General features: G+C 48.5%; 1 protein-coding gene across 3 annotated transcripts in view; it reads right to left on the bottom strand.

The window, feature by feature from the left end:
• Positions 1–9,595, bottom strand: part of SETD1B (SET domain containing 1B, histone lysine methyltransferase) — a 55,275-nt gene extending 45,680 nt beyond the window's left edge. For all 3 annotated transcript variants that reach the window (XR_007767371.1, XM_050906399.1, XM_050906400.1), the window contains exons 1-6: positions 9,358–9,595; positions 8,869–9,023; positions 8,313–8,411; positions 7,540–7,810; positions 4,233–4,345; positions 307–1,482 (exon numbers count right to left, since the gene is read on the bottom strand). Coding sequence is in view for 2 of the 3 variants with exons in the window: in XM_050906399.1 (XP_050762356.1) it covers positions 307–1,482; positions 4,233–4,345; positions 7,540–7,810; positions 8,313–8,411; positions 8,869–9,023; positions 9,358–9,430 (1,887 nt within the window). In the remaining variant the exon portion in view is untranslated. The remainder of the gene's footprint in view (positions 1–306; positions 1,483–4,232; positions 4,346–7,539; positions 7,811–8,312; positions 8,412–8,868; positions 9,024–9,357) is intronic.
• Between the last annotated feature and the right edge of the window lie 3,909 nt (positions 9,596–13,504).

The raw sequence follows: 13,504 nt of genomic DNA, 5'->3' as shown, positions 1-13,504 counted from the left end.
GACACTCAGGACATTCACACAGCATGAGCACTAGCCAAACTTCCGTGGCTTGTGCAGTCCTTGAGCTCTCCTGAAGCTATAAATTGCAGCAGGCTGCTATTATAAACAAGGAAAGCTGGAGCCTGGCAAGTTGATTAAGACCATCACTTTGTGTCATTTCTAACTCATTTCCAGCTGCCTTGAGTAAAAGAAAAAGCCACCAGAAACCCTATGCTCTAACAACACTAAAAGAAAAGAGCGACTCCCTGCCCCGTCCAGCTCTGGGGATACGCATGGAGCTTTGTAACTCGGTTCCAGTTCACTTACCTCATCCATTTTTTCTGACGTTGGAGTCTGGTCACCAGGCACCATTTCTTTAGCCTCCGAGGTCTCAATTTTGGAGGTCCTGTTCAGCTGATCGATGGGAGTCATGCTGGCCTCCGACGTCCCCCGGGAATTCTGACTCAGAGAAGCCGTCCCAGGGATGGGCTCGTCGTCGTCAGAGTCAGGTAACGGTGTCGGGCTAATGTCCTCCAAGCCTGTGCTGGAAGGGCGTGAGGAAGGCGTCTGACCTCTGTAACCGGGCTGAGAGTTTGAACTGTACATTGGGATGGGAGAGAGCTGGGAAGAAGAAGAGGAAATAGGGCTACCTTCCATTCGGATCTCGTTATCCGAGTCGTGCTCGTTAAGAAAGGGTAACTTTGTTCTCTGCTCTTTTAAGAGCATCTCAATCCTTGAGTCTAAACTGTTATGCTGCATTTCGGACTCCATGGTGGGGGTGCCAGGGGTCTCGCTTCTCTCTGGAGTCTGAGAGAAGGACGCTGTGCTCGGTTCAGGAACAGAGTTCGAATCGGGCAAGGGCGGAGGCTCCTCCTGTTTCTCCTTCACTGGGACAAAATCGATGTTAGTGGCAGTGCTGCTTTCCACAACCATCTCAGTGGGAGGTGGCGCAGGTCTTCGGTACTCTGTTTCCCTGGAAGTTTGGGGAAACTGCTGTTCATCAGATTGGGGAAATACAGCTGGTGCTTGGTAGGGAGAGAAGGCAGATTTGTAGCTCGAAGAACTAGAGTGGCTCAGGGGAGGAGTGTGAGAGAACTGAACTGGCTCTTGCTGATGGGATTTGTACGTACTAAACTGATGCTCCGTCCCTCGGTAAACACCTGCCGAGTTATGAACATAGTGATGTCCCGGTCGACGGTTGTAGGCGTCTGTAAATTTTGTTTCGTGTCTCCTGGGTTTGTACCCACTGTCCTGCCCAAAATGATACACAGGCGTTGTCTGACGACTAGAATAGGTGGAATCCTGGGAAAACGGCGTCCCTAACCGTGGGGTGTGAGGTGTTCCTTGGGACTGTGGGGTAAATTGGCTGTACGAGTTTGGGGTGTCTTGCCGACAGCTGGAATAGGCTGTGTCATGGGAAAACGGCGTGCTACTGTTTGGGGTAACAGATGATCCCGCAGAAGAAAGGTTACTGTCTTTCAGGCGCTTCAGGGAATCTGTCAACTATAAAAACAGAAGAGAGAAAAGCACCTAAACACACACTTTTAAAAAGATATTTGTCTAATCCATTTGGTTTTCAGAGGAGTTGAGTATCCAGGAGTTTGCATCGATTTCCACAGCAAAAAAAAAAAAAAGGTTACAGCATCCCTGAAAACACAAACCATTATCCGTTATTAACAGTTCCCTTTGATTTAAAAGAAAAAGGCAAGCAAAGAGGAACTCGTCTATAAGAGAAGGAAGAAGAAAGCAGATAAAACAGTATTCCTTATAAGCTATACCCAAGAGCATCAGGTGAACAGGAGACTTGCACAATACTTTTAGCTAAAAGAGTTTCAATTTCTATCAACTATGTAAGGCTTGTCTAAATTGCAAATAGGAAAGATAATTAACAAAATTCTGAGACATGAAATTATCAATTTATCTCTTTTTGTGAACAAATAAAAACATACAAATCAGCAAACTGCCAGCCTGCAACCAAACCTATGCAGCAGGGCTTTGTGTTGGTCCAACTGAGAGAGCTGACCCACCACCCGGTCTACTAAACGTTCATCTGTAAATACAAGGGAGAAAGCTACAGGTATAAAAGGCACAAAAAGTTCTCAACTGCCAGAAACACCTTTTTAAACCCCTTCCCAAAGACAAATGCTCAGGTAGACCACTACTGCTTATGGCATTTGAAACTGAAACCCTACAAGCCTACAGAGCAGCCAAGTAATGGCTCTGCAACTCACTTCACAGGCACATGCAGGGGGTTTCTAGGAGCAGCCCTGCTCCAACTCAGACTCTGCTGAGTCATAACAGTGCCACACTAATCACCAGCACCAGAATCAACTTTCCATAATGCAAAGCAAGAGCTCAGTGAGAATCCTCCTGGTAGCAAGAGGCAGGACTGAGCTCCCACTCCCCAAAAGCACACCAGGATAGCAAACTGGTGAGACTACAGGCTGGCTGCTCCTCTCCCAAGCAGAGGGAGGTAGAGAGACCCTTAAAATGACCTGCTTGTAACATGCCAGCACCATCAAACTCAAGCTGAGCTCTCACCCGCCTGCTACGCTCACACACATCTCACCCACTCAATAGTGTGGACTTGCTCTTGGTGTGACCCCTAGAGACCATGACCACATGGACACCAGGAAAGCTTCTTCCTCAACTGTTCTAACCCACAGAAAGGGTCAGGAACCAGCCACATGCTTCCTGCTAAAATCCACATCTCTGCACCTTTGGTGTAGATGTGATGTGGATTGTTTTTCAGCAGGGTTTGGATATGGCCTGGAGGCAGGGATTGTGGCTTGCAGAACTGTCAGGTCCTTGCTGCTCTGCATGAGGGGGAAAGGAAATGTCAGTATTTTACTAAACTACAACAGCAAACAAGTTTGTTGGCAGATTCTAGTCACAAGAACATGATGCAAACAGTTAAAGTTACTCACAAAGCAATAATTTTGGTGGTAATTGGGGGGAAAAAATCAATTCAGGATAATAATATAACACATGAACACAACATCTAGAGAAACAATCTTAAAGATAATTACAGCAGAGACTACTTTGGGGGATGCCATCAATTAAGTGTTTTGCTGTTAACCCTGAAAATGGAGTAAGAACAAATCTGCCCATTTTTGAGATGTCTAACCAGCAGAAATGAAAAGCCAGGCCCTGCTCATAGCGGGGCTCCCAGCAAAATCATTACTTGCCGCCCTCCTGCCTTTAAAAACACCTTGGTGGGAAATAAGGAAGAATCAGTCTCTTTATGATTTTGTTAAAAGGATACTGGGGTTTTGCCTTGTTGCTGTTGGGGTGGTTGGTGGAAGAAGAAGAGCATATTATTTTTTCAGATCAATGGGATTTTCACATTCAATGTACAGCTCTGACCTGTCCTGAAAACAACTGATCACAGAATTAATGACATTATGGCATTTTAAGAAGTCATAAGAGTGCAGAGAAGTAGAGAGAAGGAAAAAAAAAAAAACTCTGCCAGATCTCTTTCAAATTTGATGCCTTGAAGTGGGTTCCTAAGCCACAATCAGGAGCCAAAGTACATTTGGACAAGCCAAGGGGGCTGACAACTTCACACAAACAGGCTTCACTTCCCCCTCATTCTCTCCATCCCAGTGGGGTTCACAGGGGAGCAGGTAACTGTACAAAGCCATTTAGAAAATCGTACCCTAAATATCGAGGGACCCTTGGAAGCTCTCAGGAATCCTGTCCACTGCTTTTATTAACAACTGATTCCAGTGACTAATTAAGATGCTGGAAAATTGATGCCACTATTCAAGATCAGACACCTTCCGTCTTTTAGCTGTTAAGCAAGGCTGAAGAATGTACACGCTAAGGATTACATACTGCAGACGCTAGGCCAAATGTACCACTGTAAATCATTCCCCCTGACTTCAAGGGAATAATCTCATCTCAGGGACAGATCTGATCCAGTCCTAACTGCAGGAATTTCTAATGTTAATAGGGCACATACTGTCGGTTCTGTAGGTATTTTTCATTCAGAAAGACAAAAAGCACTTACCATGCTATGCAGACACCGGCATACAGATTAGCCACATGCACTACATTCGCAGAGAGTTACATTTGCTATGGCAATTATGAGCAAGTTATATTTAAATGTGAATTAGTAACATCCACTGAAACTATGGCAAGATAAAAAAAAAAAGAAGCTAAATTAAAAGTGCTAAAACGTTAACGTTAATGATGCATTTGTTTGGAATTTTCGAGAAAGTTATTCTTAAAAAAAAGCCAAGAAAACATACCTGGAGAGTTTCATTCACAGTTGGCGATACATCCTGTTCAGTGCCTACAGGAAGGGTCTGAGGAGTGTAAAGACCATTAACGAGCAGTTCATAGAATCGCATGCGGGTTTCACCTGCACGGACCACAACGAAAGAGTTGATTACACAGAAATAACATAGCCTATGTAAAAATACATATTCTTGACACCTGCACAACCCTGCTACCACTCCCAGCCTGCTGCATCCGTGCAACAGAGCAGCAGGTATCGCCTCTGAGGCTCGCAGGGATCATTTTTAAATAATCTGCTGGGCAAGGGAAGTCAGACGCTCCCTGCTCCAGCCAAGACAAGGTGGTTTCTAAATCCTTTTTCCTCTTCTCAGCCTGCTTGGCAGCTCTGCTCTTTACCATGCTTTCCGAAGAGCAGCATTTTCCCTCCTCTCCAAAGTGCCAAGCAAATAGCTTGCTGATTTGAGAAGTGAAACTCTCACCCAAGGGACAAGCCTCTGCCAACACCCAGAGCCACTTCAGAAAGCTCTCCCAACACACCTTGCTAGTAGAAACCGGCTGTTATTAATGCAAACACGATGCATGGGAATGCTGAGGACAAAACCGTTAACGCCGCTTTTCCAAAAAGAGACCGACTAATCTTTCCCCCCCCCCTTAGTTTAAGGTGTGCTCAGTGACATCCTTCGAAGAATAAAAGCCAGAGAAGCAAACTGTCCCATATATTGCTACTGAGCCTTAGCCTTTTCATTCCTAAACTCTACAAAGACCCAGTTTCTTAATATCAGATTTTTCATTACTACAAAAACTCAATCCTACTTATTTTGCACTCTGTAAAAAATCTGTCATCAGCTTCAAAGGCAACAGAATCAGACCCCAAAACTGCCTGAATTTTGCTCTGAAAGATAAAGAACACATAGAAAAATGGGCAGACCCAGCACCTGAGCCCAGAAAATGAATTCAGGCAAGATGTCCCCAAAACAGGACTACTTTCATGAGGAAGTCCTGCAGGATCAAACCCCAAACTCCCTGTGAATCGCTCCATGCAATTTGAAAGAAAAGCACCCCTTAGCACGATTCTGCGTATTGGAAAAGACTCATTTATCTCGAATAAATGCTGCAAATGAGGTTATTTGGTTATCAAATCTCATTTCACAAAGCCTTGAGCCACATCCTCAACTATGTAAACTGTTTTAGTTCAACTAAAGTCATGACAAAATAGATCTCTTCACTACAAGAGCTTGAAGAGATACTTGAAATATTACGCTTGAAATATTACCACACATTGCCCCTCCATAAGACTACAATGCCATGGATATGGAAGTGTTAGGCTTACTTTAAAACTTGTTTTTAAATAAATACAAAGTAATCGTTAGAAAGTTTCATAATTCTTCCTGGATCCCCAATATAACGCAGTAAAAGTTACAATTTCATTTTCAAAGAGGTTTATGAATGTGAAATGATTCCTACCTATTTCTCTAAGGACAGGTAATTATTAAGTGTGTCCATTCTGTAGATGGATAAATTGAGGCAGAGAAGTTGCTTTAAACTAGCCTATCTTAGACGAGGCGACTGGATTTCTTAGTTCCAGATTCCCAGGCCTGTGTCCTGGCCAGACAGATAAAATGACACTTTCGCTCCCAGTATTTATTTTGCTAAACTACGAAAATCAAGTTTTTAACCAACCTTTCATTCCCTTGAAAAGCTGAATACTAGAAAGAAATGTTGAAAACCATACATATATATTTTAAGAATGTCCTACCCTGCTAATGCTATTTTAGGAATAACATTTTTACTTGATTCTGACAGATTATAGCACACTGACAGTCTTACTCTTTTAGAATGAAAGAGATGCAACTGTGGGAAAAAAAATACATTAGAAGCATACAGCTGGCAAACAAAACAAAAACACAATTTGAAACTAAGACTTCAATGTTTTCTCCCAAGAAACAGAAGCATAAAACCCCCTCATTTCCCTGATGTGCAGCTAACTTTCTTGAACAGCTGTCTGTTCAAGACTTGCAGAGTAGTTTATAAACGGAGGAGAACAAGCAGGAATGTAGTACAATCAGCTTGTTTAAAATATGCCTCTCATTAAGACGTCCACCACTTACGAGCCTGCTTTAGCTTACATTATTACATCTACAAATGGTTAATTTGTTCTTAAATGTAATTTTTACCTCCAAATTTCAAAGTAAGCAGGGGAAGGAGACTGTCTGTAAAAATTAATGATACTAGAATTTCAAAGTCTACATGTGTAAGGTCAAGCTTAGCTCACAATAGAAAATATTATACTGCTACTGTGATTTTTCTTCTAACAGTGATCAGTAACGTCAATAAACGTCCTACTATACCCTCTTACCACGTGTGGCACACCAACTGCTGTATAGGTTGTGCACTAAATTGTTCTAATACAGAACAAAAATATCAGCATTTTTAAGAAAACGGTGTTAACAATGTCCTCTTCCCAAGAAAGAGTGCGGCAAGTCAGTTTTAAACTAGAAATGCCATGTTTGCAATGAAGAAGCACAAGCCGCAACTGATCTACACCTCCTCAGCTTTAGACATTTTCTAAAATTCGGGCACATTTTAGCAAAGCCCTTCACTAACACGCTCGGAGGAAAGAGAAAAGACAAAGCAGTGAAATGCAACGCTTTCATACTTCCAGAAACTTTATTGGGCTCCCTAGGGCTCGGGTCCGGGGCTGACAGTTGGTTCCCTCCAGGACTCGGAGCTCCTGTCGCTTTAAGAGACAGTCTCACACTTACACACTCGCACACACACATCGACAAGTGCTGCGTGTGCACTCTTTTGCTGCCAGCCTCGAGTTTGCTGCTAAGTATCAATGAAATGCCAGGCACGCAGAGGACAGCGCCCAGCCCCACTGCCAGAATCCTGAGATTTGGGTCCCAGGAACCCCCAAGGTTTGCCCAAAAATCCCAAGTTTGCAAAAGCCAGGCGCCAGGGGGTCCGGCAGCCCCGGGAGGTGGCCGAGCGGGGCCAGCCTGGGACACGGAGATGGGGGGCACGGGAGGCCTCCGAGGGCAGAGAGCAGGGGACAGGGCAGGGTACAGGCAGGGGACGGGCAGGATGGCAGCATTTTGCAAATTACAGGGCTGTCTCCTAGCAACAGACAACACATTTGGCTCCACGTGACTTGCAAAGGCCCCAGAAACCAGACCCGCTCGCAGGGGGACAGGAGCACTCCCTTCGTATTTTTAATCGCCGGGCCCTTGAGGTCTGCAACAGCCTCTCGTTTTAGGAGAGGGATGGGCAGGGGCACCGCAAAGCACAAACGCGTGAGGCCGAAATGTGCCCCCTCACCTTTCGTATCCAGCTCCACGTGGATGATGTTGCCCATGACAGAGGTGTTGTGAAGGTGCTGGACGGCCTCCCGGGCACCCTTGACAGTGGCAAAGATCACTTTGGCGATGCCCAGGTGCTTCTTGTTCTTGGGGTTGTAGAGAATCTCCACCTCTTCCACTTCGCCGTATTTCTTGCACATGTCAGTCAAAAAGTTTTCGCGGATGTTGTCGTTCAGCTTGGCAAAGGTGACCTGCTTGGGAGGCACTGGCCCCACGTAAAATTCATCAATCTGGAAACGGGCACAAGGTGGGGAGCGATAAAAATAATCGTCATCGTTAACGAGCGTGGGGGAGGGCATAAGGATGGCACGGGAGGGAGAGGGTTAAAGCATCCTGCAAACTTTGGGGAAAGAAAACTGCCTCCAAGGCTCTCAGATGAACCCTGGAGCTGAGCAGACCCTCTGCCGCTGCAGCCATTCATTGAAACCGGCTCCTTTCTGGGCTACAAATATGTATTTTGAGCAGTACTGTCAGCAGAGAGCCCCCCTACGCTGCCCCCCACCCGAGAAGCCCCCAAGACACAGCTCCAAAACCTTCAAGTGATCTCGTTAGACAGATGCATTGATTTCTCGTTATCTTTATAGAAAAGGATTATTGTTAAACAGTTTGCCAAATAATAATGTTAATAGGAATATGACTGTCATTTAAACGGTCCATTAAACTATTTGGAACTGAAGCTTCACTCCCAGATAAACAAGAATACAGAGCTAAACCCAAAAGTCAGGGTAGTACCTTGAATTTGGGGACAGACAGCTCCAACTCCTTAGTTTTGGTCCATATTCGCCCTATTCTGGGATCCCTGACACAATCCACAGGAGCGATTCCAGAGTTCTGGGAGGAGGAGGAGGAGGAGAAAAAGCACAAAACCAGCAATAACAGGGCTTGAAATTTAAGACACAAATAAAAAAAAAAAAAAAAAAAAAAAGAACCCCAAGGAAGCATGGGCTGTCTCAAGGGAAGGGGAAAGCGCACACACACACACACATACACACACGTGTCAAATTGCAATACTGCTGGGAAATGCACACAGATTGGAAACACAGAAATAAAGCCGCAGGTTTGGGCTCCTTCTCGGGCTCCTGACAGTTGAATACACAGTGTCAGGTGGCAGTAACTTTGGTGGCTGTGTGTGTCCCCCCCAGACCCCCCTCCCACACACATGTGCTACGGTGGGGATTACCACGACCCGGAGGGACCCCCACCCCCCAAAACGCCGGTAAGACGGGGGGGGGGGGAGCGGGGGGGGGCACAACACAATGGGGGAAACCCACGACCCCCCCCCACTCACAGGCATGCTGAAATGTTGCCCATCGTAACGGTAGAGTTTGTGCTGTCCTTTTTTCAGAGCCGGGTCAATAATCAACTTGTAACTTCTCCAATGGTGATTTCTTTTCTCGACAGAAGTGCTGGCTTGCGTGCTGTTCTCCATTCCGTTGATCCAACCTGGACGGGGGGGGGGGGGGGGCGGGGAGGAGAGGAAGGGGGAAGGGGAAAAGAAAAAAAAAAACCACACGGAAAACCATAAAGTTAAAAAAAAATATTCAACAAAGACCTCTTCGTTGGGTGGTTTTTTGTTTTTTTGTTTTTTTTTTTTTAAACGAGCCGCCCGCTCTACACACCCAGGCAGGGAGGAAATCCACCGCGAAGCGAGCCCTAAAATGGGGGAATTGCCAGCCGGGTCCCCCCCTCCACCCCAGCCAGACAAGAGGCAGAGAGGGAGGAGGAGGAGAGGAGGAGGAAAAGAGAAAAAAAAAAAAAAAAAAAGACCCAATCTCACTTGAACTCTGCTTTTTGCCATGGTCTTCAGGGTGCTTGGCTTTTTCCCCCGCCTTGATCTCTCGGAAAGACATCGCGCTCGGCGGCCGATCGTCTCCGGGCGGCGAAAGGCGAGCTCCCGTCTCACATGGGGCCGGTTACCGGCGCGGGCTGGCCGCCAGGCTCCTGCCTCCCGTTTTCGCGAGCCACCACATATTGTGTGTGCTCGCTGCTGGCGGCGGCGGCCTCCCACAATACACCGCTGCGAGCGCCGCGAACGCCTAACCGCCCTCCGCCGCCTGCACATTCACGGCGGCCGCGCCGCGCAGCCCCCGGCCCGCGGCCGCCCGCCGCCGCCCCGCCGCCGCCGAGCGCCGCCGCATGGGCCGCCGCCGGGGTGGGTTTATTTTTTTTTCCTCCCCGCCCTGGGGTTAACGGCATGCGGGGGGGCGAGTGGAATCTGCCCGCTGCATTTACCTTAGCGTAAACTGTTTCTAAACAAGATGGACCTATAGGTGGGACAAGTTTTTTTTTTTTTTTTTTTTTAGGGGAAGACTTCGGCGAGCCCGGACCGGGCGGCCGCGGGCGGAGCGCGGAGCCCGCCGCCCTGCTGCGGCGGACGGGAGGGGGGGGTGGCGGTGGGGCGCCGCCGTTCGGCGACTACAGGGCTGGGGATGGGGACCGGGGGGGGGGGCCGAGGAGGCGAGCAGTTTTGCTTATTAAAGGTCCGGGGCCGGCGGCAGCCAATCAGCGGGGAGCTTCCATTTTGTTTTAGGTATTAAAGGCCGGGCGGCGCGGTCCCCCCGCCGCTCGCCGGGGCGCGGAGCCGGGCGGAGCGCGGCGGGAGCTATGGCGCGGAAGGCGCTCGGTCCGCGGGGCCGCGGCAGCTCGGCCCGCGGTCGGGCAATTGGCTGGTTAAAGGCAGCGGGGCGGCCGCAGCCAATGGGCGAGCAGCTTCCATGGGGCTTGAGTTATTAGACGGCGGTGTAAAAACATCCTTCAGCAGACAGCTAAGGAGAGGCCAACAGATCAGGCAGCCATTTTTCTGCAATGGAGCGAAATGGCCAACTGGGCTTTTCCTTTGTTCCAAAACGGGGGATCCGCCATGTGAATCCACACCGTCCACTTGCGGGGAGCGCTCGGGGTGGTGGTAATGTCTGGCACCATGGTAGAGGACTCACTGAAGAAGGAAGATTTTAAAACAAACAAACAAACCAAAAAAAAAAAAAGCCAAACCAAAACCTTAAAAAAAAAAATGCGGATTTTTTTTTTTTCCCTTATGATTCGGGATCCATCTTTGTCTTGTGTAACTAGGTCATGGCACACCCTATGTCAGCAGTTAACAATTTCGAATGCCAAAAAAGACAGTAAATACATTATTTTTAAGATTTTTTTTGTTGTTTTGGGGGTTTTTAAGCTTTGTACAGCGCTCTGATGACTGAGCAATAAATTTTAGAGAGTATTTCCTGTATTAAACACTTGATTCCTGGCCATTTTTCCTAACTCCTTTGGTGCTTATAAGGTAACGTTTTAAATATAGGCATATAAGAATAGTGAATTCTGGCAAAAAGGCAATTTTACTCTGATTGATAAGCTTTTTTTCTTTCTTTCCTCTTACGTTGTAAGTACCCAATCCATTCTGTCCTTGCTAAGTGTAGTTTTCATGTTAATGTTACTGAAGTGGTCCTTATTGCTAAGCCTTCATTTGCATGTCTTATGTTTTTGTCTGTTTATCTAAACCAATTTATGCTTTTTGAAATATCTTACTTATAAAGCAAAATATCTAGCTAAGAGATGCTTAAAAGTTGTTTACAACCAGTAAATGTTAACCAGGTGTTTTCACACTAACATGTGCAGCCTAAAACTATTTAGGAGAATATTTTTAGTGTCTGCGTGCTCTGTGGAAAAACACTGAATGTCCTTTTTATGTACAGAGTAAATCTGCCACAGGAAGGTAGATTTAAGCCTCGAGTAGGAGTCCTCGCTGCGTATGGTCAGTCAACATAGCTGGACAACATTTTCTATAGCTTTTTTCTGGTTGTTTTTTTTTTTTTTTAATGCTAGACCACTGCCATACAAAGATCCATAACTATCTTAACAAGATCCGCTTTGACTTGCAAACTTACGAGAGAAGTGGTGATACAGATCATATATATTTATAGCCGTTATTTTAAAAAAGCGTAACAACTTCACCTTCAGAGCTGCATTCAACTATGGTGCGCGGGTAAGTAAACCCTTTTGCCCTTGCAGAGAAACATATAGACCAGGCCTGTGCGGCTAATGTTATTGTCCTGGGCGGAAAGATCCTAATGGTCGTCTGTGTGAGCGGTGGCGATCTCCTTCTCCTCAGATACATCTAACAGTGTCTCTGAAACGTCTATTTTCAGGGAGGGATTTCTCTTTCTTGCACAAAGCGCTTGGTCGTCCGCAGCCCTGGGTTTGGTTTGGTTTTTTTTTTGCGGAGAGACGCCGTGAATCCATTGCAGGTGTTATGTGGCTGTTAAATTGAACGCACAAAAAATAAAAATCTGCCTGCGAACAGTAAGATGTTACTGAGGTTGATTTTTAAAAAGGCGAAAAGGCGGCGGTGGTGGTGGTAGGGATCCCTTACATGTTTTATCCGTCTAATTACAGAAGCTCGACCCAAAAAAAGGCAACAAAATGGGGGGGGGTGTTTTTCAAGACGGTGAGTCTTAATGGCGGATGTCTCACTAAAAAGCACTGTAAAATCCTTCATACCGAGAGGCAGTGACTTGGAGAGAGGGGGGAAAAAGGAGGTCTGGAAGTAAATCCAAAATGAGGGAGTTTCCTTCCAAGTGAGGGACCCTTTGCAGCCTGAGTTTTACAGTTGGAGAGCCGTGACGCAGTTGATATTCACAGCAGTTGTGCTTTAGTGCAGCCACCCAGCCCATGAAATGGCCTCCCCGCCGAAGTCTGGTGGGTTTATTATGTGAAAGCCTGCGGAAGCACCGTGTCCCGGGCGCCGGGAGGGGCGGCTGGCGGCGGGCAGGGCGCTCCTGGTCGCGCTCCATGTTGTGTGAGGGTAGCCGCCATCATGGCTTCTCCTTCGGCGCCGCGTTCTCCTCAGGGCTGGGGCGGCGGCGAGGCGGGCTCTCCCCCACTGCCTGGCGGCGCTTCGCGTCCCGATCACTGGAGGGAAATGGCCTTTTTTTGTCTTTTTTTTTTTTTTCCTCCTCTCTCTCCCCTTTCCCGCCCCCCCCCCTTCCCCCCCCTCCCCGCTTTCTGAGGGGTTGTGGAAGGCGAAGCCGAGGAGGGAGCGGGGCGCCTGGCAGCTTTTTCTCCCCGCGGCTGCCGCGTAGAACATGGCCGCGCTGGGGAGCGCCCTGCAGCAGCGGGAGGCAGCGCTGCGGGCGGCGGGGCTGGCGGTGTTCCAGCCCGGCCGGGGGTGGGGTGGCGGGGGGGGGACTGGCCGGGCGGGGAGGACAAAGGCAGCTCGCATAATGCAGGCGAAGCCCTGGGTGCCTATAAATAACGCCGCCCGCCCCTCGCCTTCCTCCCTTCCCCCCCGCCGCAGCCTCCCGCTCGCTTGCCTTTATAAATACCAAAAGATGAAAGTAGCCTAATGCAGAGGGGGGAAAAAAATTAAGAGGAACAAACAACAATCCGTCCCCGTTCCCCCCCCCCCCCAAAAAAAAAAAAAACAGGCAGTTGTGGGGGACGGAGGGGGGGAAGCCAGGCAAATGAGCAGGCAGCGCTGGCCGCGGGAGGAGCAGGGCGGCGTCGCCAGCCTCCCCGCCTGGAGCGGGCTGCGCTGCGCCCCGCCAACGCGCCGGGGGGAGCGCAGCCGCCGCTCCCCGCCGCTCGTCACATGGCTCTTTGTTGTTTTCCTTCTCCTGCCCCTCCTGGGCTTCCCCCCCCCCCCCCCCCCCCCCCCCCCTCCGCCATTGCCCGGCCGCTCCGCCGGGGCAGCCGCTGCCCCTGCCTCCTCACGCCCGCAGCTCGGGTGGGATGGCCCGGCCCGGCCCGGCTGGCCTGCAGCGCCGAGCTCCCCGGGCCCGCAGCCGGGGCTGGGCTGGCGCGGAGCCGGCTGCCGTGCTGCAGTGCGAGCCGCCATGGCCTTCCGAGGTGTTACATGTGCCTTTTTTTTTTTTTTTGCCTTTTTGTTTGTTTTTTTTTTTTTCCCCAGAGCAGATTTTCCTGCAGCTCGC

The sequence above is a fragment of the Gymnogyps californianus genome, chromosome 16 (assembly GCF_018139145.2).
Source record: "Gymnogyps californianus isolate 813 chromosome 16, ASM1813914v2, whole genome shotgun sequence".
In the NCBI taxonomy this organism is placed as follows: domain Eukaryota; kingdom Metazoa; phylum Chordata; class Aves; order Accipitriformes; family Cathartidae; genus Gymnogyps; species Gymnogyps californianus.
Note: the sequence above shows the minus strand (reverse complement) of the source record. Positions and strands in the feature narration are given on the sequence as shown.